The sequence below is a fragment of the Gossypium hirsutum genome, chromosome A05 (genome assembly GCF_007990345.1).
Source record: "Gossypium hirsutum isolate 1008001.06 chromosome A05, Gossypium_hirsutum_v2.1, whole genome shotgun sequence".
Taxonomy (NCBI): Eukaryota; Viridiplantae; Streptophyta; class Magnoliopsida; order Malvales; family Malvaceae; genus Gossypium; species Gossypium hirsutum.
In genome coordinates this window covers 99,160,563-99,185,367 of record NC_053428.1, presented here as the reverse complement: position 1 = coordinate 99,185,367, position 24,805 = coordinate 99,160,563, and the positions used below count along the sequence as shown (strand labels likewise).

Here is a 24,805-nt window from a genome sequence, read left to right as displayed (position 1 = left end):
AGCACAATGACACAAGGAAAAAGTGATGAAGGACAGAGCACTTCACGTGTTGTTCTCAGAAGTTTAAGGGCGTGTTCAGTTTGAGAAATATAATATAATTTATTAAAAATTAATGATATATTTATAAGATAATTATTTTATTTATCATTAATGAAGTTAAATAGTATACAAATGTAATTAGGTAGTTGATGTATATCTTTAAATTATATTAAAAAAATGAAAAATAATTATAAAATGTGCATTCACCATCATAAACCTTGGTTCTCTTTATTCTTTAATGGTTTTAAGTTTTTGGAAAATGTTAAATAACTGCTTAATAATTTTTGTCTTAAATAAATAAAATCAAACTAAATATTTTTTCCTCAAATAAATAAACGCTGATATCATAAATATTCAAAAAAATTGTTAAGGTGATATTTATAAATAAAAACATTGAATTATTGACAAGAAGTGGGAGAGCCAAGATTTTAAAATGAAACTTTTTTCATTTAAACAGTTTATAATTTATCAAAATTTAAATTATTAATAGTAAAATTATACTTTGACCTCTTAAAAATAATAAAAATTTAATTGAATCGTTTAAAAATTCTAAATATATAAATTATTAAAATAATAAAATTCTATTTTTTTATTATAAAAATATAACACAAATTAATGAAACTCAATTTACACATCCAAACACGGCCAAATTCCATTGAGCTTTCTTTTATTGCACGTCTTATCAAGTTGTAATAGAATAAGGGATAAGCTAATCTCACATGACATGAATATATACATATTAATTAATTAATATAATTAGTAAAAAACTTCTTTAAAAGTAATAAATACTTTTTAGAAGATGCTTTTATATATTTTTATATAAAATTTATAAAATAATTTAAATCTAAAAAAGAGTCTTAATGAGAAACCAACTCATTAGTTAAAGATTTAAAAATTGTTCTCTTGAAAAAGGAACAAATTTGATCATAATTGTGTTTTTTTTTCCTTTTATCTTTTTATATAAATTTTATAAAATAAGTTATACCCATACTAATTTTATTAACTTATTTTTAATGATTTTATTTTATTTTATCACCATAACATGAAGTTAGTAATCTATATCTACCCTAAACGACCTATTAGGAAAAATATTAATATATATGAAGGTATCTGAACTAGTTAATATATAACTACTTGATACATATGTTTTTTTTTAAACTTAATTGGCACCTAAATTTAGAAACCAACTTGGCAAATTTTTTTAGGTAGTTAATTAATATTATTAAAATATGTTGATTTTACGCTGGTGACTAATAGTATGATAACACATAACAACCTCACATCTTGACACAACATGACAAAAGAAAATTTATGTTAAAATATAAGACTGCCACGCATCACTATATTTTTTATTATCAATACTACATTACCGTATTTTAATTGTGATAGTCAAATATCTTTAAAAAAGTACTAAATTCACTTATAATTTTCAGATTTAAATAAAAAATAAGTCTGAAAAATTTAAATACAAAGTAAATACAAATTGCGAAATTTAATTTAGTTAACTTTTAATATATTAATAAATTTCTAATTTTTTTTTGTTTTGCCCATCAAAAAGTGTTTCTGCTTAAATTTCATAATATAATAAAATTATTAGGATTGATTAATTTAATTCCTTTTCTTTATAAAATCCACAACGACAGTAGCAGTAGCACAAACGTTCCGTACAACCGGCTCAGCGAAACGCAACAAAAGATGCAAAATTTTACTGCGTAAAAGAGTTAACGTCAAAACTCGAACAAGAAAAAAACCCTCATCGAACCGACGCGTGGCGGGATATTTTACTTTAACCTTTTTTTACTCATTATTTATTAAGAAAAGATTCAAAAAATAAATAAAAAATCCACGGCCATAGCCAAAACCTTCTACTTTGATTCCTCCATTTTCATTCCTTGCATGCATCAGCTTTTCTCTTCTTCTTCTTTTTCTGCACCGACTATTGTGAACTGCACTATCGACTTAACGGATTTCTTTGAGATAATTTCAGGATCAGATTAACAATTTTGTCTTTGATTCGTTGATGTAAATTTCCCATCACTTAACAAAATGATAAAATCATTAATTACTGTTTGTTCCGTTGATTTCGATAGTTTCAATAATGGTTTCTCTTTTGCTCTTTCTGTTTGTTTCCGAGAAACGATTATCTTTTTCAGCTGTTTAGTCGTTCGTTTTATTTTTACTTGCTCGGCCCCAGTTTATTCAGTTAGGAAATACAAGCGTCGAAAATTTGCATTTAATTTTTGCAATCAGTTTATCTGTATTTAAATACTAATCTTGTTTATTCTAATTTTTAATTTAATTTTTTATAAACGACTTGATATTGAATAAAAAATTTTTATAATTGCAATATATATTTCCTTTTTGTGAATCTTTATTCTTTTTCCTAATTTTCCTTTGTTTGTTTTACAGGTTGAGAAGCTTTTCTTGGCCCATACTACAAGTCAAAAAAATGGTATTATTATTTTTGTTGATTTAGTTGTATTATTCGACTGACCAAAAGATAAGAGAATTGTTATACCTTAATATAATGCATGCTACTAATGCTCATGTAATTTCTGTAGGTTGACAATAATTCGGGTGGAGAAGCTGATAATTTTGACTGGGATACTGAAGATGATCTGGAAATCGATAATTATGCCATCTCGGCCCCTTCGGGTTTGTCGACTCCCTGTGGAGAAGCTGTTTTGGGTTCGGCAGAGGTACATGCTCATATGTAATTAGTTTACATAGCATTTTGGAAAGGTACATGCTCATTTTTAACTTTTACTGCCTCAAGGCGGGCTCATCTGGAAATTCTCCCAATTCCAAGATAATTGATCATTTTGTCGGAATGGGGTTCTCAAGAGAAATGGTTGCCAAAGTGGTTGAAGAAAAAGGTTAAGCTTATAGGTTTCTTTCACTTAGAGCAGAAGTTTCCACCTGAGAATTCACTTATAGTTCTGCTTTGAATGGTGTCCAGGAGAGGAAAACTCAGACTTGATACTTGAAGCCCTCCTTGAGTACTCGGTGAGTTATTGTGTTGTGTATGCTCTTCTAAGATGCTTCTAAGTTGCATGCGTCATGATGCTAGAAAGTTGCTTCACATGCTCGTCAGAATTTTACTGCTGACTTTTTGGTTTTTTTAGATTACAGATATCGTTACTTTATTAATTATTGATTCCCCTTTTTGATATGAAGGCAAGCACATTACCTAGTTCTTCCAATTCCAAGTTGATCGATCATTTTGTAGGGATGGGATTTTCTGAAGAAATGGTTGTCAAAGTGGTTCAGGAAAATGGTAATGACCCTTTCTCATTTCCTTGGCAGTCAGTTTTCACCTCAACAACTTCATATCTGATCTTGTTCTTTATGTTTCCAGGAGAGGGAAATACAGATTCCATATTGGAGACTCTATTGACATATTCAGTAAGCTATACACCTGAACCTTGTTTCCCTTAATAGTAATCTTGATAATGATGCAATTGCAAAACTACTTATTTAGTGGCTTAGGTGATATTTGCCAATCCTCCTCAAGTAGATTTGTCTGTGCAAGTTGTTGGAGTACCTCACAAAGAATTGTTTATTGTCTCTGTACTTTGATGAATGACCTATTTAAAATTTGCAGGCTCTTGAAACAACTGCTTCCGTTCAGCAAAATCCTGACTCTGGTAACTGCTCATCAGATTATGAAGGGAGTTTGCTGAATGATTTCTCTGATTTTGATAGTTTTTCTGAGTCCGAGGTATCTAAACTTGCTTTGATTATTTTGTTTCTCAATTTTCTGACATTTAAAAAAAATTATCTTTTACCAATGAAAATTTTATTCTTGAGGTGGTTTTGCCTTTCTTCTTTGTATCTGCTTTGATAATATAATGCGACCTTTAGCCATTTGATTCGCATTTATGTAGATGCTACAGTTCGGCTACTGATGATTATGTATGTTAACTTGCAGATGATTTGAGTATGTTTTTACATTTATATTTCTTTGTTCCAGGAAATTATGAGTCCTAGTTCTGAGGAGGGGAGAAAATTGTTACACTTGACAAAAATGGGGTACTCAGAAGCAGAGGCTTCAGTAGTCATGGAGAGATGTGGTTTGTGTTATCTCATTCATTTTTGCAATATATTCTTGTTGATGGTTGGTAGGATGTCAAAGTTTCATTTGGACAGTATAAAGGATCCTAGACTCTTCAATTGTTGTATTGAAAATGGTAAACTTTCATATCTGTCATATATGATTGGCAATCAATTTTATTCTACCGTAGAAGAATGTTAAGATCAATTCTCATTTTTATTGTTCTGTTTATAAATACCCAAGTTGCAAGTCTCAGTAGTCCTTAGTTGCTTTGGGTTTTACAGACAAAATTTGCCCCAACTTCCTTTTAGAGAATTCTGAATGTTCAACTATGAACCTTTTAGGTGGCACCCTGGGCTTCTGTCTTTATAGAAGGTTTTTGTGATACTTAGGTTTTATCCTTGGCCATTTTTAAGTTGTAAGAGGGTGGTCTTAGTTAAGAATTGAGGTTATATCTTAACTTCAAATGTTGCAGGTCCAGACTCCACAATTGAGGAGTTAACCGACTTTATATGTGCTGCGCAAATTGCAAAGGCTGCTGATGCACTTTTTCCACTTGAAGACAAGGTAGTTTCCTTTCCTTTTTTCGAACACTCCAGACTTGCAATACTGTTTCTATATCTTTCATAGTTTGTTGTTTTCTATTTACTTTTTCAACTTGTTGCAGTTTTCTTCTTACTATTTTCTGTAAAACTTTCACCAATGATTTTCAATCTAATTTTGTAGAAGCCATTCAGCAATGGCTCTAGTCACAAGAAGAGGCGAAACTGGGGTTATGATTTGTTGTTAAGGAAGAAGAAGCTTAAGCTTGAAAAGAGGTTTGATGAAGATGATGATGCAGTTCATCTTCCTAATCCTATGATTGGTTTCGGGGTCCCCAATGAACCAGATCAGATCACTAATAGAGTACTTCCAGAAGCAGCTTTAGGGCCTCCATACTTCTACTACGAGAATGTAGCACTTGCTCCAAAAGGTGTTTGGACCACCATTTCGCGCTTCTTATATGATGTGGAGCCTGAGTTTGTTGATTCAAAGTTCTTTTGTGCTGCTGCAAGGAAGAGGGGCTATGTTCATAATCTGCCAATTGACAATAGATTTCCCCTTCTTCCATTTCCTCCACGAACTATTCATGAAGCTTTTCCACTAACAAGGAAATGGTGGCCATCCTGGGACACGCGAACGAAATTGAACTGCTTGCAAACCTGTATAGCAAGTGCAAGATTGACGGATAAGATTCGCAAGGCATTAGAAGATTCTGATGGTGAACCGCCGTTGGGCATCCAAAAGTTTGTTCTCGAACAATGCAGAAAATGGAATCTGGTTTGGGTTGGAAGGAACAAGGTTGCTCCACTTGAACCTGATGAAGTGGAAATGCTTTTGGGATTCCCTAGAAACCACACAAGAGGAGGGGGAATCAGTCGGACAGATAGATACAAATCACTTGGTAACTCATTTCAGGTGCGTGATTCTTCCTATCTTTTTCATGTTCTGTTACTTTTTTCTTTTTTTTATAAATACTGACTAGAACACAGGAATGCAATGCAAAGTTTTTAGACTATTTCAAGTGATTACCCAAGTTTTGAATTAGTTCTGTCATATTGCTGTCCGATGTGCACAAATTCTCTGGTTGAGATATTGTGCTTATAGAAGAATTGATTTCAGATTGACACAGTGGCGTATCACTTTTCGGTTTTAAAAGATAAGTTCCCCGGTGGTATCAATCTGTTGTCCCTTTTCTCTGGGATTGGAGGTGCGGAGGTTGCTCTCCACCAACTCGGTATCCCTCTGAAAAATGTGGTAGCGGTGGAAATAGCTGAATTGAACCGAAATATTCTTAGGAGTTGGTGGGAACAAACAAACCAGAGAGGGACTTTGACTGACATCCAAGATGTTCAAGAACTAAACGGGGACCGTTTGGAGCAACTGATTAAAAATTTTGGAGGATTCGACCTTGTGGTGGGAGGGAGTCCTTGCAACAACCTCACTGGCAGCAATAGATATCATCGAGACGGACTCGAAGGTAAAGATTCTGCCCTCTTCTTTGATTTCTGTCGAATACTGGATTTGGTGAAATGTATTATGAATGGCACAAAATCAATGATTATCTGAAGAAGATTGCATTTGAATAATTTCCGAAACTCCTGTTAATATAAAATTAAAAGGGAAATGAAGTGCTATTTAAGCAAATATATATTTATCGTTCCGGCTTACTCCTCGTATTAGACACTGTTTATTGGTTCATGTTCGAAAATAAGTCTTTTTGTCCGAGTTTGACACTCATGTTTGACATGTTACTTCGACATTCTACTCCCAAAAAACCTCCTACCTTAATTGTGATTGGATGAAGACATTTTTAGATTAGATGGGTTTCCACAATAGCACACCGGAATCACAGTTGGCATCTCCATTTCTTCTCTCCTCCTCCTTTTCTTCTTCTTTTACTGCCTGAACCCTAAACTCTTAAATGGGGCTGTTTAAACTGATGCTAACCCTCTAACTGGCCGGTCAAGGATTCTGTTAAATGTTATGTCATTTTTCTGTTATATATACGACGGAAAATAGTTAAAAGGGCTGATTTGTAATTTTTCGGAAGTTAAATGATTGAAATGAAATTAGAGTGACTCTTTTGCCTCTTGCATCAAAGTTTGAGTGATTATTGGATTATTTTTCCCTAAATAAAATATGTTAAAAGAATTTTTATTTTGAATGGCCAAATATGTTAAGAAGTTAATAACAATAAAATAATTTTTTTGGGGTGAAGAAAAACATTCTATTACATCAAATAAAAAAATCAGTAAAATCACAGGCTAAGTCCCGTTGTTGGAGATCTCCTGGCACATCATTAGGAGGCAGTTTGTAAACTTGGTTTCCATACAAGATATAATTTAGCTAATCGGTAATTAAGTTTTTTCCCTCGCTACTGACCCTCTTTTTAAGTAAATAAAAATTGTAACATCAAATATTTCAAGAAATTAAATTAGAAAACAGCTTTCCAAACAAGTTTTCCACACACGAACTGTCTTCATTGCACTTTTTTTTAAAAAAAACGGGTTAACTTTATTTTAAAAATGAAAACGAATAAAAACGTAGTCGCCACCAATCTTTTTTGACGGTGGTGATCGGGTCATCTCATGATCAATCGTTTTAATAAAACATTTTGATTTACAAAAACAACAATTTTAGTATATGAAATTCAAGAAAACAGGTTCAGGTACAATGAAGGATTAGCGCCCTCGTAATGCTCAAAATTTATACTTAATTGATTAATTAATGTCTAAACATTGAAAGTTGAAAATTCGAAAAGAATTTAAAATACGATCCTTTTTTATTAATGTTGATTGTCAAAACTATTTTTTGAAAAATAAGGATCGACTTTGATTTTGAAAACGAAAAAACAGGAGTCGCCATCGATCTTTATTATGTGGGATCAGATCACCTTTGTTTTAATAAAACATTTCAGTTCACTAAAATGATATTTTTGGTCTACGAAACTTGAGAGAACAAGTTCGGGAGTCGGTTACGTACGAGGAAAGATTAGCACCCTCAAAACGCCCAAAATTGGTATCTAATTGATTAATTAATGTCTTAATGTCGAAATTTAAAAAAACTCGAAAAGAATTAAAAATATGATCCCCTCTTTTAATATTGGTTTTTACGAAGGATTTACTTGAGTAAATCAGAATAGATGTTAAAGACCTTCTTGTCCTGAAGTAACAAAATGCCACATTAAGACATAACATTTTAAAACCTCGAGAATAAGCTTGTCTTTTGATTTTTAAAACTCATGCGTTTTAATTTCAAAAGGTTATTCGGTCTTTCGGATCAAACAAGAAAAATCGAAACCCAGTACATTAGGATACGATCTCCCGAATTTCCAAAACACAGAATATTACCTTTATTAGAGAATCCATTTTTATGAATTTTGGTATGAATACAATATTAGTGGATTAGTTTCGATGAATAAGTGAAGCGATAAAATAAAAATGCATGATAAAAGACAAACGGACATAACCGCATATAAATGGGAAACGGGTAATAAGCACATGAATAAACAAGTAGATATTGCTAAAAATACATGAATCAACAAGTGTTTATAAGTAAAAACATTAACCTTATGAATTTCAATAGGTGTATAAAGAGTATAGAATAATAAATAAATAAATATACGTGATGCCAAATTTGATTTTTTTAAAATAATAATAATAATAAAATAGCAAAGACAAAATAATAATAATAATGATAATAGTAATAGTAATAACGATAATAAAATAAATCATTTTTTTATTTGTATAAAAAAATAAAATAGATAAATAGTGGAGTAATAGTAACAATAGTAAAAGGTAAAATAAAATGAAAAGTAGAAAGGGTAAAATATTAAAATGATGTATAAGGGTAAAATATTAAAATAATGTATAATAACTAAATAAATAAGGGAATAATAATGAAATAATGGGGTTATTTCGAAAGAAAATAAAACAAAAGATAATACATGATCATAAAAGAACCATCATATAAAAAAGTACAAAACTGGTAGGTGAACAAGTGTATACTAAAATAAAATAAAGTAAGAAAAAAATGATAAAAGGCAATGATAAATAAACATACCCATAAAGCACATATGCGATCCAATTTTTAGACATGTATGAAAGAGTAACGAATAAATGAATACTAATAAACAATTAAATAATTTAATAAAAGAAGACTCGGTAAAAAACAAATTAATATAGTCATTGATAAATAAGTAAAAGAGTTGGCTTGATTAAGGGACTCAAATATAAGCCCAAACCGAATTAAAAGGGTATATTAAAATAATAATAAAGGATCGATTAGGAAGGTGTGAAATCTCATAGGAACTTATTAGTAAATTGTTCCTTTCGCCCTCCAAACGCACCGTTTCTAGAATCACCATGTGAATGAAGGACCAGAATGAAAACAAAGATAAAAGTTCATGGGCAAATGTAAAAAGAAAGAAATAATAAAGCAGGACTATATTAAAGCTCTTAGAAATGGGAGGACTTGAAGTACAAATAACCCAAAAGTAAGAGAAATGAGCGGATCCTTCATCAATCGAGTCGGGTCGCACGGGTAGCCTTCATACGGCGTCGTTTTGGTCACTTAAAGGAAGAGCTAAAACGGTGCCGTTTTACTTGGGTATTTAAACCCAAAAATCTCTAAAAAAATTTCATTTTAGCTGTGCAAACAAAAAAAAACATGGGAAAGGGTTGTGGGGTTTCTCTGGGTTTTCCTTCCCCGGCGATCGGACCGCCGTTCGTCTGTCGCCAACGACCACCGTATGCGGTGGCCGGCGGTATGAAACCGAACCCTTTTTAACCCTTCTTTCTTCTCTGACCCAAATCTTGAGTCTATACACTCAAAAACAAAAAAAGATCCCGCGAGCCGACAAAACGCGAAGGAACCTCTCGGTTTCCAACATTTTCGGCCACCAAAAATGGGTAAAGTATTGTATTTTGTTTCTATTCACGTATACAATATTTAAAAAAAAACGACAGAACATGAAAAAAAAATCCTTTCTATTTTCGATTGATGCTTTTGTATGTATCCAAATGAAAAATAAAAAGGGCTCAAGAATCAAAGCATGAAGAACTAGAGGAACCACCTCTTGAAATTTCTTTTTTGTTTTTCTTTGATTGCTATGTGCACGTAAAAAAAATTGTTTGTTCGAGGCTCTCTTATAGTCGAATGCAAAGATTTAGTCTACTGTTTTGCTTTGCTTCTACTTCTTTGCTTTCCTTTTTGTTTCTGTTTTGCAGGCTTAGGGGGTCAATGGGGCAGAAGCTTGCCATTTTGGTGCAAGCAGTGTCAGGGGAGCCGTCCCTCGAGCGGAGCGCGCGCCGAGGACGCACATGGAGGCTGCGGTGCCTAGGGTTTCCTTGGCTGAGAGTGTTCAAGCTATGGGCTATTCTTTGGGCTAGGGTTTTTTAGTTTTGGGCCTACAAAATTTGGGGTTTTTTTATGTAAATGGACTGTTAATAAATCTTGGATTTTTACTCATTTGGTTTATTTTTATAAATCGGGCCAAACTAAAATTGGCCTATTACATTGATTTAAAAGAAATGCTTGAATAAATTGAAGCGAACATTGAAGGCCTTATTGTCTCGAGGTAACAAAATATTATATCCCGTAAGTTAGGACACGACATTTGAACCTTCGAGAATAAGCTTGCCTTTTGATTGTTTTATTTTAAAATTTGCACTTTGATTTTTAAAAAAGATATTCGGTTGTTTAGATTCAACGAGGAAAATTGAAACCCCGTAAGTTAGGGTACGACCTTCTCGAGTTTCTAAATGCAGAATATTGCCTTTATCTTATTTAAAAATCATGTATTTTGAAATTTGAAAGGATACTCGGCTATTTAGGTTCAACAAGAAAATCGAGACCCAGTAAATTAGGGTACGATTTTTCGAATTTTCTAAATGCGAAACATTGCCTTGTTATTGAAAATTTTTGAATAATAACAAGTGTAGTAACTAAACAAAGCATAATTTCTTATTTTAAACAATGATTTGGATAAAATTGTTGTGCTAAATAACAAAAATATAAATACGTTAACAAAAACAATTCATGATATCACATGATATACTAAATTTTAATGCTAATATGGACAATCAAAAGAAAGAATCATAAGACAAAATAACTAATGATATGAACAATAACAATGACAATAATGATGATAATACGAAAAAAAAGATAATAAAAGTAATAATAATAAAATCTAAATCTTGGAGTAATGAATAAATAAATAAAGGGGATAATAAAAGAAAATGTGAAAGAGGCCGGATATAAACAATAAAATAAAGGAGATATTAAGTGATTAATAAAAATGGTTTAAAATAAATAATATATGAAGAGATTTAAAACAAGTACAAATTTGCAAAAAGGGTTAGAATTTTACTAAATAAATACTGGGAAGACAAATAGGTAAATAAATAAAAAAATAAAATAAATAAAACAGCTTGTAAAAAAATTTAAAAAATTTGAAAGTAAACAAATAAATAAAAGAATAAAGAAATGTTAAATAAAACAATTTAAAAAGATAACAAAAATAGTAATAATAAGAATAATAATATGTTAATAATAATAGAGATAATAATAAAAGATAATAGTAATAATAATAATATTAAAATTAATTAATTTAATGATAAAATAGCTAAAATAGCAAAAAAAGAGAGACTAATTTGAACTTAAAACAGAAATTTTGGGGCGAATTTGAAAATAAAATAAAAGAAAAGGACAAGATTGAATGCGCGAATAACAAGGAGGGACCAAAACGGGAAATAATCCCCCTCCAAAACGCGCAGCTTCAAGACAGGCTCAATCGAAAACCGAAATAAATTACAGGGCCAAAATTAAAAATTAAAAAAGACTTGATTGCAAGCGGATAAAAGGCAGAAGGACTAAACTGGAAAATAGCCCATTAATCAAAAACACGTGGATCTTCTAGACAGGTCAGGTCAGTGCGCGGGTAAGGATCAAAACGACGTCGTTTTGGCCCAAAACGGCGTCGTTTCGGCCCAAAACGGCGTCGTTTCAAGAGTCTATAAAAAGCCAAATTTTTTTTAAAAATTCATTTTCTTCATTCTTTTAAAAAAAACAGAAAAAAGGCTCACAACTCTCTCCCCCTTTCCTAACTCCGGCCATGGCTCCGGTAGTTGGCCACCATGATGGTCGCCTGTCGCTGGTGACGGCGCTGTCGTCTATGGTGGCCAGAAAATTGAAAAAGGGTCATTTTCGGCCTTTGGACTCCTCGAGCCCAAAATCACGCAATTTTTCATCAGAAACGACAAACCTCGACTTCCTACGGCAGAGCGTACACAAAAAAACAATAAGATTTGACTCCTTTTTTGTGTTTTTTGTTTTTCCTTTCGTTTTAAAAAATAATAATAATAAAAACAAAAATATAAATGCACGAAATAATAAAAAGATGCAAAATAAAAGAGACCTTTTCAAGTTTTATTTTTGATTCTCTATTGTGTGTATTCGTAAAAAAAATACAATGGTTGTTTGGGGCTTTTTAGAGCCGAAAATACAACAAATTTCTTTTTCCGTTTTTTGCTCTTTTTTGTTGCTATTTTCTCGCCCAAATCGCAAGTATTGTGAAGACGTGGAGGAGGGCTTGCGTGGAGGCGTGCAACAGCAGCTAGGCTAGGGACTAGGGTTTTCTGTTACTAGTTTAGGTTATTGGCTTGTTGGGCTAGGGTTAATTTTGGGCTATGAGTTTTTGTTGTTTGGGCAGTAATTGGGTATTTGGGTCTATTGTTGTAAATGGATAGTTTTTTTAGACTTTGTTATCTTGGTTTAAATTTTTACAATTTGGACCCGGACAGCTATCAAAGAAAATAGACAGCTATCAAAAGTTATAAAAGCATCTTTTTTGCTGCCGATGGTGGCAACCATTTGATTGTTGCACTTGATAGTTTTTGGCATAATGTTATTTGAACTATACTATACCACTGTACCATATAATAGTATATAATATGGTCTCAATTAACAAATGATCATTCCTCCAAAGTCTCAAACAAACAAGAATGAGGTAAAGAAACATACAGGCAAGGACCAGATAGAGAAACAAATGATCATTACCCCAACACCAAATCCATGAAGTCTTGAAGGAATGTCTGGCATTAACACCAAATCCAATAGGCTTGAAAAAAGTAACAAGGTGGTAGCATTGTTAATTTTTCTTTAATTTGTTGATGTTACATTTTGAGATAAAATAAAAAATTATTTGATAGTCATGTAATTAAAAAAATAATATTATAATAAATTTGAATTTAATAAAATAATTTTAATATTGTTAACATTTGAACTTAAATTTCGAAATTTAAAAAAGTAGAAAGATTAAATTTTAAAAATAAAAGTATATGGGCTAAATTCTAAATTTACAAAGAGTATAAGGATTTATGATATATTTTAACCACATTGTCCAGGTAATAGATAAATCTATTCAAATTTTCATGCAATAGGAGATTATGAATAGTGGTTATTGAATACTTTTAAAAATATTATATATGATTATATTTTTACCTTCAATAATTGAGAAGGGTGAACGTTAATCATCATTTGTATTTATGCCCATGTTTGTAGAAGTAGACAATAATAATTTATTTCATCGATCAATTTTCATGTCGCCATGCAAAGTTCCCCATACAGATGTGTCAAAGTCACTAAACCCTACTTGAATGTATTGGTAGTCTCAAAAGACTCCAATAGAGGAAGATTCCTCCTACCATCTAAAACATTTATATTCTAGCATATCAATCCACCTCCTCCAAAATTGCATGTGGTAGACAGACTAGTTTGACAAGCCTCTTCAACCGTATATATTTCACCCAGTTTTCATTTAATTTATTATTGTCTTTATCCTTAGACGAGACAACATCCAACAGTCAATCACATTCGTACTCCATGTTAATTTTGCTAACTCCAATTATCGCTTGTCCATTGTCTAGAAGGTCAATCATTAAAGCGAAATCTTCAAGCGTTATAGTCACCCCTCACATGAAAAATAGAATATATGCATTCTCAGCCTCCATCTTGCCAAACAAGGCAGAAAGCAACTTTGGTATCATATAGACTTTATCGTCACAGATGCCATATATAAACCAATATTCTTCATACTCTTCAAACAATTTACAATAAGTCTATTGGTCTTTGGAAATTTTAGATTATGTCAAGTATGAACAATTCAATTTTTTTACTATTTAAAATATCACAAAAAATAATTTCGCATAATCTTAAGAATATTAGTGCAAATATAACAAAAAAATTTAAACAAATTAAGTTAGAAATTTTACCGTATTACTGATTATGTGTTCTTTCTAAAACCTTAAAGCAATAAATTTTTCCGTAGAAAATAACAAGGTTGTTTTAGAGTTTGAAAAAAATTTTAGTGGGAAGAGAAGAGAAATGGTCGAGGTGTATGTAAGAGAGAAAGTCGACAATCAACTTCTTTATATTAAATAGGTTAGTAGGCCAATTAGCAAATAAATTCTTTAGTTAAACTTAAAAAAGTTCCGAAATGATTATTAAATTATTTGAAAGTTTTTATTTAAGTTATTAGGCTGTTAAATTTTTATTATTATTTAAATTTGACTAGTGAGCTCCAAACTACGATCGGTACGGTGGATTAGGACTTATCGACGAGTAGAAGAATACCCCTTAACCAAGTCAATATAAAGGTCAGTGTTGGAGATAAAAAAAGAAAACTGTTTAGATTTTGATTTACAAATTTATGACTTTCAAAACTATTTCATAAAAAAATTGGATTGTAGAAGAGAAGAGTAAAGAGCGCTTTCGAAACAAAGAAGATCATATAACAACAATTTTATCAGCCTAGTAACTTAAATGAAAACTTTCGAATAATTTAGTGACCATTTTGTAATATTTTGAAGTTGAGTGACTAAAACATAAACTTATCAATAATTTAGTAACCTATGTGTAATTTACCCTAAAAATAATAAGAAAATCATGAAAATCAACTAATCAAGTCAAAAGAATCGAAAAATAAAGATTAAAATGGAAAAAATTGTTGTTATTAGGCTATAAATATACGCTTTTGCTCTTCCTCCTTTTCCTCATCTTCCCATTTTCTCTCTCTACCCTTTTTCTTTGCTGTTTTAAGAAAAACATTGCGAATAGGGAGAGGGGTGAGAGAGATAAAAGGGGAACAAAAGAACTGCAAAAAAATTGAACTTTTTTTTTCTAAAAACCCTCAATTAGAAGAGCGATTATCGCTTCATCTTCCCCGAAACAACTTCGTCAGGTACTAATTTTCTTAAATTTTCTCTGAGTTTATTGGATCTGAATTTTACTTTTAAGTTTTTAGATTCCGATCTGGATCTCCTTCAAAATTTGGGGAAATTCTATTTTTTAGGGTTTTAAATTCTAATTGATCACTTTTTAAATATTTTAATGATTTTCTTGTAGTTAAAATGATTTAGTTATCGTTAGGGTTTTGAATCTTTTAATTGTTTCCTGATAAAAACATGATTAGAATAATTGGGGTTTTCTTCTTTGTTCTGAATCTGGGATCTGATTGAATGAGAATCTGGATGTTGGAATTCTTTTTTTTTTAATTAATTTTGAACTTTTAATATTTATTGATCTCAGTTTTATGCTTTTGCAGGACATTTTTCGATTTCGGTATTAGAAAATTTTGAGATTTTTCATTTAATTTTCTATTTGTGTTTTGGTTATTGGAAGAGGCAGTTTAAACAATTAGGTATCTTGCTTCTTATATTCTTTTCTTTGGTTTGGCTCAGAAGTTATTTTTGCGTAGGCTTTCATATGCTTCTTAGAATATATTTATGGCTTTTTGTGCTGCTCCTTTTGCTACATTTTTTATATGTATATATTTGCATTTTTGCTTCCTAAAATTGTAGCTAAAAGGGAAAAAGTAATTGGTAAAATTAAAAAATAATGAATGATTAAAATGAGAGAAATGACTAAAACCCAAATAAACTCATGGTATTGGGTTATCCAAGAAGCTTTCCTTATGCATTTCTCATTTGTGCCATTTGGAAAATTTGGAGCTTGCAGATTTTTATCAGGTTGCTTTTGTTGCCATGGCTGCTGCTGCGACTGCCTCTGGTGGTCCACGATATGCTCCGCCTGACCCTACTCTTCCTGAACCATGGAAAGGCCTGGTTGATGGAAAAACTGGTTATCTCTACTTTTGGAATCCGGTAACAAATGTTACGCAATATGAGAGGCCTAGAGGGATAGATTCTGTCCCAAAATCTTCTTCAGTGCCTATGGGTTCTTCAGTTCTGGTTCAACAATCTTCTGAAGGGCGTTATAGGTATAGCTCTGAGAAGGAAAATGACCGGCATGGAAGAGGCTGCAATGCTGTATCAAAACTTGAGTCAATATTAGGGGGTAATCAGGTATTGGTTCCACTTCTGTCCTCTAGATAAGGTGTTTGTTGATATGTTTTTTCTTGTCAGTCTTAACAAAGTACTGCGTTTGTGTTAACTTGTTTAGCACTGAAGTGAGTAGTATGTATGTCCATCTTTGTGGTGGCTAAACAGTTCATTTTGTCACATTTGATTCAACGACTTGGGTACATGTTTTCATGCCTAGCTCCTTGCATTTGTTCTTGTTATTTGGCTATCTCAAAACTACAGAGAAGTTCTAGCCTCCAAAGTGGGAATTTATGGTAGTTATTTTTTGCTTCCTAGAATTAGTTTAATGTTCTTAATTCTTCATAGAATTCAAGAGGCGGACCATTTCATTCCCTTATTGCACCTAATGGGACTTCCAGCTATGTGATTGGAGGATCTTTTAGAGGACAAGGATCAGCAGCAGGGGAAAGTAATTTGTTTGGTGATGCTTATTGTCGTCAGCATGAGATAACAGTATCTGTGAGTATCTAAGTGATAATTACGGTTTATTAACCATTTTAGTAACTTCTGTTCTTTCAGACAGTTTAGCTTTTGAAAATCTCAGTTTTCTTGGGGCATTGCTCTCCCTTATGACATTTTTTTTTCTCTTAAATCTTGCAAGGGAGGTGAAGTGCCACCGCCTTTTTCATCGTTTGAATCTACTGGTTTCCCTCCTGAGATACTTAGAGAGGTATGCATTTCTGCTTCTCCTTTTAATCTTCGTAACATAGGTGGATCTGAAAATTGCATATGGTAAGTAGTTGAACCATGCAAGTTGAATGTTTCTTGATGAAAGTTCTGTGATTGCGAAGGTCCCAATGTTGAGCATTAGACACATGTTGATTCTTTTGCCATCTTACTTTTTTGTCGCAGGTGCAATATTTGCTCCTTGGAGGGGCTAATGTCGTACGCTGTGGTGCCCTCTGTGGGGGGCTTGCTTATAATTTGGGGCGACCTTGTATGGTGGACCGATTTTTCGGAAGGGCTTACTGAATGACCCAAGTTCGTGGCCTGGACTGCTGTAGCTGATGGTTAATTCCGCCACTCGGTCCGAACGGAAGAAGAGGCCTCCTCCTGTTCCAGCTTGCATCAGCAAGCACTTTCCGCTTGCATATGGGGGATGATGCTTCTTCTGACATAAGCCACTGCTCTATAACTCCTAAAAGAAAACCATAAGTCTTCAGGGCAGTACTTCTGCTCACAGAGGTTGCTGGATTTTTTTCTTTAAACAGGTGCAGAATGCTGGGTTTTCTGCTCCGACACCCATTCAGGCTCAGTCATGGCCTATTGCACTACAAGGTAGAGACATAGTGGCCATTGCGAAAACTGGTTCTGGGAAAACATTGGGTTACCTACTTCCTGGATTTATGCATCTCAAGCGTTGCCGTAACGATCCTCAAATGGGTCCAACTGTGTTAGTTTTATCACCAACTAGGGAGTTGGCTACACAGATACAAGACGAGGCTCACAAATTTGGGAAGTCTTCAAGAATTAGGTGCACGGTATGTTGCCATTCTTTTATCATGTTCCAATTTCAATAGAATGTTCAAAATTTTTGAAATGATGCTCCCCTGATTATATATTGACTTAGAAACCTTTTGAAGGTGAAGGTAGAATTGTGATGTTTTACTGATGTAAGTTGTCATATGTATACGTGCAGTGTTTATATGGGGGGGGGGCACCAAAGGGTCCTCAGTTGAGAGAGATTGAGAAAGGAGTGGATATCGTGGTTGCCACTCCAGGCCGGTTAAATGATACTCTGGAGATGAAGAGAATCAGCCTCCATCAAGTTTCTTACCTTGTGTTAGATGAGGCTGATCGCATGTTAGACATGGGTTTTGAACCTCAAATACGGAAGATTGTGAAAGAAGTGCCTACACGCAGGCAGACTCTAATGTTCACAGCAACATGGCCAAAGGAGGTCCGGAAAATTGCAGCAGATCTACTGGTAAATCCTGTTCAGGTCAATATTGGCAATATTGATGAGCTTGTGGCAAACAAGTCTATTACCCAGGTTTGAACTCAATTATTGCTATTAAAGCTTCTTTGGGAATATGACACTTAATAGTTTTTGTTGTGAATGAATGGTTACTTCTATCATTTAGTTGCTGAGAAATTTACTGTTCTGATGGTATGTTGCAGTATGTTGAAGTATTATCACCTATGGAAAAGCACAGAAGATTGGAGCAGATACTGCGTTCGCAAGAACGAGGATCCAAGATTATTGTTTTTTGCTCAACTAAGAAGATGTGTGATCAACTTGCTCGTAACCTTACTCGGCAGTTTGGAGCTGCTGCTATACATGGAGACAAATCTCAGGCTGACAGAGACTTCGTGCTGAGTCAGTTTCGCACTGGGAGGTCACCAGTGCTTGTTGCTACTGATGTTGCTGCTCGGGGATTAGACATTAAAGACATAAGGTAGGGGTTGAGATTTCTTATACACAGTTTCATTGCTTTTATATCACAAAGGAGCGAGTTATGTTGCAGGAAGCTCTTCATCTTTCATGTTTTCTTGGTTACATTTATAAATATATATATTGCAGGGTGGTAATCAACTATGACTTCGCTACTGGAGTTGAGGATTATGTTCACAGGATTGGGAGGACAGGGAGGGCAGGTGCGACCGGATTGACATATACATTCTTTGGTGATCAGGATTCAAAGCATGTGTCAGATCTCATCAAGGTTCTTGAAGGAGCAGACCAGTGGGTGCCTGCAGAACTTCGTGATATGGCTTCATGTGGTGGTGGGAGGGGAATGCCTAGACGTTGGGCTCCCAGTTCTGGTGGCCGTGATGAGGGGCGTGGTGGACGTGCCAGTTCAGGATATGGTGGTAGGGAAGGTGGAAGAGGTGGTCGAGGAATTTCCACATCTTCATCTAGCTGGCATGAGAGAAGTGGAGGCCGCGGATATGATCGTGAGTCTCGCGACAGGTATGTGGTGTTCTTCATCTTTTTAATTTTTTGGTTTTCTGAATTTAAGTAATTATAATAATCTGGACTTCTTACTGTTCTTGCAAAATGCTTGATGGCAGTATCTGAATTTATGATTTTCGCAAGCCATCCTTGATTAGTGAGTTTAGAATTATTGTATTCTTGATACTGTGGAGTATGTTAACGTTCTGCCATGTTTATTAACCCCTTTGTTATGTATGCATCGGTGCAGTCGTGGTTTCCATGATAGTTATGACAAGGGAAGAAGTCGCAGTCGAAGTCCTGCAGGTTGGGGTGATCGCCATAAAACTGGCGTACGTGATCGCAGCTGGAGTTGTAGTGCTGAAAGGTATGATAGTGGTGCTGGACGTCAACGTTCCCCAACGCGCAGTTTTCTTGAGGTGGGGATGAAACGGGACCGGTTGTCTCCATCCCAATAGCGTGGGCCACTTCAAAATAATTAGAATTCAATCGAACACTGAAATTCATGTAGCCCAATTCTTGAGAGGTCAAGGTCACCTTACGCTGGTGATTGGGGAAGATGGTGCGGTGACTCAGCAGGAGAGGGGAAGATGAGTATATGCTAATGGACCTCAGGTGGAAGGCATGGTACCTCCTGTCATTGATCTCTTTTGACCTTTGGATTTAGTAATTTGCTAGTTATGTAATGCTTTTCTGGTACCGTCTTCTTTTTCAGTTTGATTCTAGTTATATATATATATAGTTTCAGAAGTTGAAATTACAAGGGATTATTTGATGGATTTTTGGGTTGGACTTTGTAGCATTTTAGATGAATGAAGGAAAATTTTCGAAGTTTTTAAAGGTAAAATAAAAGAAAAGTTTGTAATGTATCAAGGATAAAAACCTTCATCTCTTTTTAATAATGTATTAGTTGTGTGAAATCTCTTCTACTAAAATGCGTTTAAGGTCTTATAAATCAGTGTCTATAGACAGGATTATTTTAAGTTCTCGGACTTTTTTTTTTTTCCTTTTTTTACTGATTTTGAAAAGTAACCTATTAGTTGTTTTTTCCCCTTGATTTTCACCTGAATTGTCATCATCTCTTCAACAAAAATTTTGGCAGAGATTGAATACAAATGTGTTAGGTGGTCGTGACTTTTTGAAAAAAATAAGTCGTAAAATTTGCAATATTTTGTATGTGCTTGTATTATTGTTTCGCTGTTTTATGTAATTGTAAATGTGTAAACTAAATTAATATAGTTTAGATTCTAAGTTTATAAAAAAATTAAAATGTAGAAAAAAAGAAAAGTGAATATTTTTATTAGTGCAAAAAGGTCATATATATATATAACAGTAAAAAAATTTATTGAATATTCAGAAGTGATATTAAAATTTATTAATAAATTGAGTCATAAATTTATTAATAGTGTAGTAATGTTAGGTGAAATTTACTCTTACATAATTATATAAAAATTATAATAAAATTTGTATAATTAAAAAGGATGATAAAGTGCTTGAAGGGTTACGTTATGATAATCTTGAGTGGACAGTACGCTGTAACCAAACGCCAAGATGAACTATTCATAGATGCTTATTTTTTGTCCTTGTCTAAATTCTGTTTTATGCGTGAAGTAATATTTTTACATTTAAATAGACGATGTATTGATAGATCAATCTTCTTCATCTATGGAAACACATTTGGAAGATCGAAATTCAGTTGTATCTTCTACATGTTCTATTCTGCAACCTTAAGAGATTCACCAACCTAATCTCCATCACCAAAAAGACATTCGGTTGATTGAGTTTTAAAGTAGTGTTTTTGAATGACTAAAAAAAAAAAAAAACATTGATTTATGATGCAACCTTGGGCTTTGGCTTCAGCTGTTTTGCTTTCGAGTACAAGAAGACTCCAGTAAGAGCCAGTGTAGTGCCTGCATGCATGCTCACCAGTCAAAACTTAGCATTTTACAAGTATAAAGATAAATTTTGTTTACTGCACTAATGACCAAGTTTTTACCGAGGGAGTTAATGGGTGAAACAGGCGTTTGGAAGAAGATAACTGATGCAATTATGACCACAACTCTCTTCACACAGTTCCCCACTGAATGTGTCACTGGTGACACCATTTGCAATATCATGTACGACACCTGTTCGTTTGCAATATATTGAAAAAAAACATCCAAATTTGAATAACATATCATTCAGAAAATACACGTACCTGTTGATAACTGTGTAAACAGAATCCAGCCAGAAGAGATCTTATGCATAGTTCTCTAATATTCAAACCTTGGTTTGCCTTAATCCAAGGAAAGAAAAAACAGCATCATGTTAAGCTCTTAAGATTACATCAATATGTCTTCTTTATATATATGTTATATAATATAACTACTTACAGCAGATTGCAGGTATGAAGGACTGAACTTGACCCCTTCCAATAAAATGGCAGCAGGAACCAATAGCATAAACGAAATTATGGTTATTATTGAGAAAAGATTGATATTGTCCAATGTCTCCTGTTATTATTATTATTATTATTATAAAACGTTAGTATTACTCTGACTCGGGTGTATATATTCAGTGCCGGTATGTTTTAATTTTTTTACCTCATTTTTAACCATGAATTTTTTACTGAGAACATTACGCGATTGGTTAGTCACATTGGAAGCCATTGCACTGCAGAAACCAATCCTGTTTCAGAACAGACAGAACATTTAGTCAAGTTTAAGAAATAAACATCAACCAAGACCGAGTTCTATGTTCCCGTAATGAATGGGATGAAGAAACATGTATGTTACCTCAACTCTTTAGTTTCACAAAATATTTGTATCATACATTTGTATCCAAGTATAGGCATAGAGATATAGTTCTCCAATTATATGGGAAAACTCGAAAAATTTAACTCACACTTACTTAGACCCGGGTTACGGGTTTTGTTATTAGGAGAATCCTTCCTAGTTCTTACCAATTAAAAGATGCCTCAGTGAAGGATGCTAATGCCACTCCACCAACAACTGGTATGAGGGAGAACACTATCCAAAATGTAGGCCACTGCAAAAATGAAATTGTTAAAAACAAAGTCAATGACATGATAGTATTAATTTATCAGATTCAGAGTCAAAAGTGTTGATGACACACAAGTATATTTGAGTTATTAAAATTTTGCTCCATATATTTTAAGAAATCTTAAGCATCGTATCTCCATATTCATATTTGAAATATAATACAAACAAGCTCCTCATTTCTATAAAAACTGGAGACCTGAAAGAATTGGAACCTCAAACATTCGGAAAAAGAAAAAAATACTTGTTGGTTTCAAACAGTAATCAATCAAACAGTACAAACAGTACATAAACTCATACCTCTCCAAGAAAAAGAACAGAGAATAAGACTGTGAAAAAGGGCTCCATTGCTTTAATGGTGTGAGTGAAGGAGACATTAACTCTCCCAATACTAACATTTGTCAAAAGGTTGCCAAGGGTGTGAACTATAGCCAATGGAATGATTACTGCAAGCTGAAAATTGCTTCGTAAAAAAACACTTTACTTTCAGAATTGAAACAGAACTATGTGATTGAAATTTATGAAAAATACCTGAGAACGAGTAAGCTTTGGTCGATGGTAAAGATTTGAAGCCCACATTATAAGGATTATCAAAGTCCCACACCCAAAGTGGAAAGCTGTAACTGTTGCTGGAAACGTATACACCTTTAAAACCTTCATAAACAACAAGAATGCACTTGATATTCTACCACTTTTAACCATCAAAAGCTAAATTCAAGATCTACCCGTTGCTTTAAATTGCATTTTAATCTCAATGGGAGCTTGGTTTCCAAGAAAACAGACAAGACTAGAGGAAAATGAAAAAAAGCTACATCTTTAGCTTCAAGATGTGACTAGTGGTCTATCGAAAGACCCAGTTTATTATTACACAAACAGAAAGAGAGATGAAAATGGATTTATAACCTGCTTGTTGAAAATGTTGAAGTAGATATTCAAAATATACCAAATGGCAAACATGGCTCCAAGTTGCATGCTCGTAGCTAAACCACTAGAGTCATTTGTGTCGCCTATGTTTCCAGGAACCGGTGTAGCCCTGACCTTGAAGCCATCACATCTTCCATCTGAAATCAGGAATGACTCGTTGATTCGGCGAGCATTGAAGCGGGAACAAGAAAAAAGATGAGAAGCTTTTTGAAATGAAAGTCCATTGATGGATCTGAGGAGACCTAATGGCTTTAATGAAGACAAGTTCCAGAGTGAACCATATCTGTGGTTTGGGTTCTTATTTAAAGGTCTCAGCAATGGAGTTAAAGGAGAAAGAGTAAGTGCAGTGCTCTGCATCTTGAATGTCGCAATAGTGAAGGCAAGATCATAGTTGTTGGGGGGACTATAAGCTTTGCATATGAATACAAAATATAAGAGGCATTAATTGACAAGTAATTAGCTTAACCAGTCTTGCTGTTCACAGTCCATTAGTTCATGTAGTTATGTTTACGAGTAAAATTTATGACAGCAAAGGACTTGAAAATGATGACTTTCCACCACAAATTTAAGAAGAGGTTCATGTTTAATGTCTCAGTTATTCATATTAATTATGGGATAATGTTGAATTATAGACTAAAACAAAGGAGATGTAAAGATCCAATCCAACGTTTTCTTTATTTTTCAGATTTCATTTGGTGGGTGTTATTAGCTGGCGCTAGGAAATGCATGGTTGGTATGAATTCTAAAGTATGCGTGCATTGAAGTTTCTTTGACAAAGATGTGGCGATGGCGGCTCATTTCTCGAAAGGGAGCTCTAAACATGGACCTCATATTTTTGCCAACAATATTTATCTCCTACAATCCATTTCCCATGATATTTTCAACCTTTGTACGAACCCCTTCAGAAAAGTATACGATATATTGTTAAGATTTTGATATATTTTCTCAGAAAAATATGTTTTTTGAGTTCATATTTAAATATAAAACTCAAAACATATGACATGTATGAATGGATTGCTTGAATTGACTCCATAAAGTCCACATCAAAAGAATTTATCACGTATCCACAAGCATTCAAAGAAAGATCATTGTCATCCATATATATGTAAAATATGGTTAGTTGGAAACGTGGAAAATAATAAGAGCCTAAGCCATTCTCACAACTTTCCTTGCCGACTACATATAATGATGAGAAATAAGCAAATTTTGTGAAGTCTTGTATGTTCAACATTTCAATACTAGTTTTAATATACATTTCAATGTCATGTACTAAGTAATTGATTTTTATGAGATTCTAAAATACTAGTTTTAATGTCAAACTAGGGATTAAATCCAAGAATTTTAATACATCCAAGTTTCCTTGTATAGAAGATTGGCTTATAATTAGAGTTAAACATTGAGAAGGTTTATGATATTATGAAGATAATTTAAAACCTTTATATGTGACTATTTATGTGGAATAAGTGATTGTAATTTTGTAACTCAACAAGCCTTTTTAACTTTTATATATGATCGACTTGTTTAGGATTGGTTGGATAAATAGGGAGCACTTTACTTGTTCATATAGGGAATATTTCATTGAGTGCAAAATTGTAAGTTACTATAAGTTTTCAAAGGAAAAGTCTCAAAGGGAGAGTGATTCTATCTAGAGTATAGGATTGAGGTTGCTTAAAGTTTTAGAGGGAAAGTGCTCCTATCTAGAAAGTAGTAGTGAGGTTGCTACTTTGTGAGTGAGTGAGACATACTTAAATCACAACTTGTACTTGTTGAAGTATAGTGAATTAACACTTTGGGTAAGGCCTTGTAAAGTAGGAAGTTTTCGAACTTCACAAACAAAATTTTGTTATCCATCTTTATTTTACCTGTAATAGTGTGATAAGTGCTAAAAGTAACATGTTTTAATCTAATTCTTAATGCATTTTTGGGTGAT

At 33.3% G+C, this 24,805-nt stretch overlaps 3 protein-coding genes and 2 long non-coding RNA genes across 13 annotated transcripts; 3 read left to right on the top strand and 2 right to left on the bottom strand.

The window, feature by feature from the left end:
* The first annotated feature begins 1,868 nt into the window (after window positions 1–1,868).
* LOC107959859 (DNA (cytosine-5)-methyltransferase DRM1) lies at window positions 1,869–6,280 on the top strand. 7 transcript variants are annotated; one of them, XM_016896026.2, is made up of 12 exons: window positions 1,869–2,061; window positions 2,449–2,491; window positions 2,601–2,738; window positions 2,816–2,915; window positions 2,999–3,045; window positions 3,217–3,316; window positions 3,413–3,444; window positions 3,644–3,760; window positions 4,013–4,229; window positions 4,569–4,660; window positions 4,820–5,551; window positions 5,756–6,280. In XM_016896026.2, coding segments are annotated over exons 1-12 (2,067 nt in total). In that variant the 5' UTR covers window positions 1,869–2,059; the 3' UTR covers window positions 6,203–6,280. The 7 variants fall into 7 exon arrangements, with proteins under 7 accessions (XP_016751515.1, XP_016751518.1, XP_016751516.1 ...); XM_016896029.2 differs by having other exon boundaries at window positions 3,398–3,444; window positions 4,013–4,112; window positions 4,823–5,551; XM_016896027.2 differs by having other exon boundaries at window positions 3,398–3,444; window positions 4,013–4,112.
* A 2,770-nt stretch (window positions 6,281–9,050) lies between these two features.
* Window positions 9,051–10,168, top strand: LOC107959860 (uncharacterized). The gene is made up of 2 exons (XR_001700994.2): window positions 9,051–9,546; window positions 9,865–10,168. It is a non-coding gene; the product is annotated as an uncharacterized lncRNA (long non-coding RNA).
* Window positions 10,169–11,270: 1,102 nt separating this feature from the next.
* LOC121229582 (uncharacterized) lies at window positions 11,271–12,095 on the bottom strand. Its single transcript, XR_005927353.1, has 2 exons — window positions 12,054–12,095; window positions 11,271–11,909 (listed from the first exon to the last, which is right to left on the bottom strand). It is a non-coding gene; the product is annotated as an uncharacterized lncRNA (long non-coding RNA).
* A 2,569-nt stretch (window positions 12,096–14,664) lies between these two features.
* On the top strand, window positions 14,665–19,760 carry LOC107959861 (DEAD-box ATP-dependent RNA helicase 46). 2 transcript variants are annotated; one of them, XM_041114234.1, is made up of 10 exons: window positions 14,687–14,876; window positions 15,240–15,335; window positions 15,653–15,999; window positions 16,324–16,476; window positions 16,619–16,687; window positions 17,229–17,498; window positions 17,657–18,010; window positions 18,139–18,416; window positions 18,542–18,931; window positions 19,164–19,760. In XM_041114234.1, exons 3-10 carry the CDS (start codon window positions 15,679–15,681, stop codon window positions 19,369–19,371), a joined length of 2,043 nt encoding a protein of 680 aa, XP_040970168.1. In that variant the 5' UTR covers window positions 14,687–14,876; window positions 15,240–15,335; window positions 15,653–15,678; the 3' UTR covers window positions 19,372–19,760. The 2 variants fall into 2 exon arrangements, with proteins under 2 accessions (XP_040970169.1, XP_040970168.1); XM_041114235.1 differs by lacking the exon at window positions 15,240–15,335 and having other exon boundaries at window positions 14,665–14,876.
* A 689-nt stretch (window positions 19,761–20,449) lies between these two features.
* Window positions 20,450–23,365, bottom strand: LOC107959862 (phosphoenolpyruvate/phosphate translocator 2, chloroplastic). Of its 2 annotated transcripts, XM_016896030.2 has the most exons (10): window positions 22,855–23,365; window positions 22,483–22,605; window positions 22,252–22,404; window positions 21,855–21,940; window positions 21,496–21,580; window positions 21,286–21,405; window positions 21,111–21,188; window positions 20,910–21,039; window positions 20,756–20,823; window positions 20,450–20,657 (listed from the first exon to the last, which is right to left on the bottom strand). In XM_016896030.2, exons 1-10 carry the CDS (start codon window positions 23,230–23,232, stop codon window positions 20,628–20,630), a joined length of 1,251 nt encoding a protein of 416 aa, XP_016751519.2. In that variant the 5' UTR covers window positions 23,233–23,365; the 3' UTR covers window positions 20,450–20,627. The 2 variants fall into 2 exon arrangements, with proteins under 2 accessions (XP_016751519.2, XP_016751520.2); XM_016896031.2 differs by lacking the exon at window positions 22,252–22,404 and having other exon boundaries at window positions 22,855–23,352.
* Window positions 23,366–24,805: the final 1,440 nt, after the last annotated feature.

What these genes read in the sequence shown, in the direction of transcription:
- LOC107959859 (XM_016896024.2), top strand. An exon ending in CTGTTTTGGGTTCGGCAGAG is followed by an intron (nt 2,739 to 2,815) that starts GTACATGCTCAT and finishes TACTGCCTCAAG; the next exon opens with GCGGGCTCATCTGGAAATTC. An exon ending in CAAAGTGGTTCAGGAAAATG is followed by an intron (nt 3,317 to 3,397) that starts GTAATGACCCTT and finishes TTATGTTTCCAG; the next exon opens with GAGAGGGAAATACAGATTCC.
- LOC107959861 (XM_041114235.1), top strand. Translation starts at nt 15,679, where the DNA reads ATGGCTGCTGCTGCGACTGCCTCTGGTGGTCCACGATATGCTCCGCCT. An exon ending in CAAACAAGTCTATTACCCAG is followed by an intron (nt 18,011 to 18,138) that starts GTTTGAACTCAA and finishes GGTATGTTGCAG; the next exon opens with TATGTTGAAGTATTATCACC. An exon ending in GATCGTGAGTCTCGCGACAG is followed by an intron (nt 18,932 to 19,163) that starts GTATGTGGTGTT and finishes GCATCGGTGCAG; the next exon opens with TCGTGGTTTCCATGATAGTT.
- LOC107959862 (XM_016896030.2), bottom strand. Translation starts at nt 23,232, where the DNA reads ATGCAGAGCACTGCACTTACTCTTTCTCCTTTAACTCCATTGCTGAGA. An exon ending in TCAACATTTTCAACAAGCAG is followed by an intron (nt 22,606 to 22,854) that starts GTTATAAATCCA and finishes TTGTTTATGAAG; the next exon opens with GTTTTAAAGGTGTATACGTT. An exon ending in CTTCATACCTGCAATCTGCT is followed by an intron (nt 21,189 to 21,285) that starts GTAAGTAGTTAT and finishes CCTTGGATTAAG; the next exon opens with GCAAACCAAGGTTTGAATAT.